Consider the following 1,710-nt stretch of genomic DNA (forward strand, 5'->3'; position numbering starts at 1 on the left):
CGATAATATATATATGGCGAAATTATTATTATGAGTGCTTTCGTCAATCAAACAAAAATCCTCTCAATACACCGTTTTACAATACCAACGCAGCCACAATCAGCAGAGGTGCGGCAGTGCGCATCCACACAGGGCTGAAACTGCTGTCAGCATCGCCCGGCTTCTGCTCGTTGCTTGGTGCATTGGTGGAAGTGGGTTCTTGTGTTGCTGGTTTATCGGTGTTCTCGGGAGCATCGGTTTCTTTGTCGTTGCCATCCTCAGGTTGCTCAGGTTCACCACCTGATGGGACATCTCCTTCTATTTCAGGAGGCTGTGGCCCAGTTCCGGGCGCATCTGGACTTGGTTGCACCTCTTCATCTTCCTTTTCTTCTTCATCTTCTTTTTTGTCATCGCCAGGACTTGCATCACCTTGGCCAGGTGCACCTCCAGTGCCAGGCGATTCTGTCTCATCTTTTTCTTCACCATCTTCTTCATCATCATCCCCCCCTGCTTCCGTGTCTGGGACTTGATCTGTTGGTCCTACTGGTCCTGGCTCTGTATTTTCTGTGCCTGGTTCTTGTCCTGTTTCTCCTTTCCCTTGCACAGCATTTCCTTTAACCTCAGCAGCAGAGGCAGTCATGGCATACCCGCAGGCGATGCACAGCACAACGGCCAACACACACATCACACGGTTCATCTTCATCATCGTGAGAGAAAAAACAGTTTGGTTTGCGTAAAAACACTGATCTAGAAAAAGAAAACAATAAAAAAGAGAAGGAGAGAGAGACAGAGAGAATACACATCACAACAGCAATCAAACAACAACCCAATGAGAGGAACAACAGTAAACCACTCACACAATAAAACACACCCAGAGTTACACAGATATTGAAACAACACCTTGAATTTGGAAGAAGTGAAAAACAAATGGTATCAAAACAATATTGAATAAATGTCTCTACACACACACACTCCAACATCTTACTCGGTATTCATACACAAAGAGTGTCTGTATTCCCATTATAATAAAATCATTACCAGGCAGTTTGAACAATAAAACACAGCAAAAACACAGTGAACGCCTGGCAACATACAAAAACAATACCACACATCATCAGCAAAACAAAGAGACTGTACAATAATCAACACACTTCCAAACAGAAAAAAGAAAAGAAACCAATGCATCACCATAATATTTATACCAACACCACAATTGGAATCTAAAACCCACTCACCCACAACCATATCAAAAATGACTGCATACATCACTGTAATACCATGCCACTCTTTACAAACAGAGGCAACACACAATTAAGCTCTCTCACACACATATTACCTCTATATTTTTTCCTCACGATGCCGCTTCCCTTCTTCTTCTCCCACAACGTTATCACCGAAAAAAAAAAAAAAAACCAAACCCATATACCATATTCCATGATGTACATTAGGAGGGTACGATCCAACATATCCCCCTCCGCCCCCAATGGACTCCCCCCACCCCTACCCTATCTTACCCGTTTTTTTTTGTTCTTCGTGTCTTTATGGATATTACTCCAATGGCACGGCTATCACCTGTCCACCGTGGAGTACCTAGTTACCCACTTACGAGTGGCTCCAAAGAGGAAGATCTCTTCATTTTATAGGATCCTCAAGCTCTTGTAATATTATTTTTGTTGCAGCCCTTTCCCATAAGAGAGAACCAGTCTACGAGAAATCTGACCGAGTAAACTC

General features: G+C 43.2%; 1 protein-coding gene across 1 annotated transcript; it reads right to left on the bottom strand.

The window, feature by feature from the left end:
- Positions 1-76: 76 nt before the first annotated feature.
- On the bottom strand, positions 77-685 carry TM35_000112080 (uncharacterized protein; the record flags this gene model as incomplete). Its single annotated transcript, XM_029024917.1, has 1 exon — positions 77-685. One exon carries the CDS (start codon positions 683-685, stop codon positions 77-79), a length of 609 nt encoding a protein of 202 aa, XP_028883740.1.
- Between the last annotated feature and the right edge of the window lie 1,025 nt (positions 686-1,710).

This window comes from Trypanosoma theileri (genome assembly GCF_002087225.1).
Source record: "Trypanosoma theileri isolate Edinburgh chromosome Unknown TM35_Tth_11_V1, whole genome shotgun sequence".
Lineage (NCBI taxonomy): Eukaryota > Euglenozoa > Kinetoplastea > Trypanosomatida > Trypanosomatidae > Trypanosoma > Trypanosoma theileri.